At 52.2% G+C, this 1,424-nt stretch overlaps 1 gene segment (V, D, J or C); it reads right to left on the reverse strand.

The window, feature by feature from the left end:
• Nucleotides 1–695: 695 nt before the first annotated feature.
• On the reverse strand, nt 696–1,198 carry LOC100961612. The segment is given in 2 exon segments: nt 696–1,015; nt 1,136–1,198. Coding segments are annotated over 2 exon segments (366 nt in total).
• Between the last annotated feature and the right edge of the window lie 226 nt (nt 1,199–1,424).

The raw sequence follows: 1,424 nt of genomic DNA on the forward strand, positions 1-1,424 counted from the left end.
TACATCCCCCAACTTCTCTGGAGCAGGCTCAGCATTTCCCAGGAGAGGTAGAACCTCCCGTTCCCCTCTCACCTCCCACAAAGAAGTTTGCTACCTTGGGCCCTTAGCTGTCCCCACACACCCCCTCTATCCTGAGGTGACAGATACAGCTGCAGGAACCCATCAGTGAGCCAGGCCAGCTCTGTGTTTGGAATTCCTCCCTGACCTGTGTCCTCAGCTGCATTTCACATCCCACTGCTTGGTTCCTAGGACTAGAGACCTCGGGCAACCCTGAGCACAGGTAACTGGGAAGGAAGGGGAGGTCTCTGCTATGACAACTGGAAGGGCCTAGTCCATGCTGTAGGACTGTCCACCTGCTGAGATGGTCCCTGGGTACTGACAGAAATGTGAGTGTGGAGAGGCTCATTTTCCACATTTCAATTGAAAAAGGCCAGTCACATGGACACTAGTTCTAGCGTATTAGAATTAATAGTCAATGTTTTAGTGTTACCAGATTTTATATTTCATTTTTGTTTTAGTTTTCCTCAGACTTTTCAGGAACAGTGAATGGAAAACTGAGAGAAATAATATTTTAAACCAGAGGTGCTTTCAAGTATAGTTTGAATACATGGAACAAATTTTACAATTTAAAAATTAACATAGAACAAGACCCTGAGCAGGCTGAGGTTTTTGTCCCACTTCCTCATCTGCCTGTGTCACTGTGAGTTAATATCAGAGCCCCAGGTCTGACAGTAATAGTCAGCCTCGTCCTCAGACTGGAGGTTGGAGATGGTTAAGTAGCGGTCAGCCCCAGAGCTGGAGCCCGAGAAGCGGTCAGGGATCCCGGCCCCCTTGTTATGGTTTCCATTACTGCTAACATACATCAAGTACCGAGGGGCCTTCCCTGGCTGCTGCTGGTGCCATGCAATGTCATAGCTGCTATGCCCACTGTCCAAGGTGCAGGTGATCTTGACCGAGGCTCCCGGGGAGGCAGATGCAGAGGGCGGCTGAGTCAGTGCAAGCTGTGAGAGGGACCCTGCAAACACAGAAACTCATTATGACCTGGAGGAAGAACAAGAGGGAAGGATAGTCCTGCCATGGGTGACGGAGGACGTGTCAGTTTGCTGCGGGTCAGGGTTCTGAGGATGGTCCTGACCTGTGCAGTGAAGGATGAGGGTGAGCAGGAGTGGGGCCCAGGCCATGGTGCAGACTCCCCAGAGCTCTGCTGAGGCAGACAGGCTGCAGGTCTCTCTTATCCCTCCTCCAGCCCCTGCATGCAAATGTGCTGCTCTTCCCCTGCTCAGCCCAGCCCTACCTGGACCTATGTGTAGCCCCAGTGTCTGGGTGTCATTTCTGGGAGGGGGGTTGGACTCTGCCAGGCATGAGACTCCCCAGTGGCCCAAAGAGGACACAGCTGCTGGCTCCATTCATCCCTGAACAGAGCC

This window comes from Otolemur garnettii, unplaced genomic scaffold, assembly GCF_000181295.1.
Source record: "Otolemur garnettii isolate 467f Iridium unplaced genomic scaffold, OtoGar3 scaffold00301, whole genome shotgun sequence".
Taxonomy (NCBI): Eukaryota; Metazoa; Chordata; class Mammalia; order Primates; family Galagidae; genus Otolemur; species Otolemur garnettii.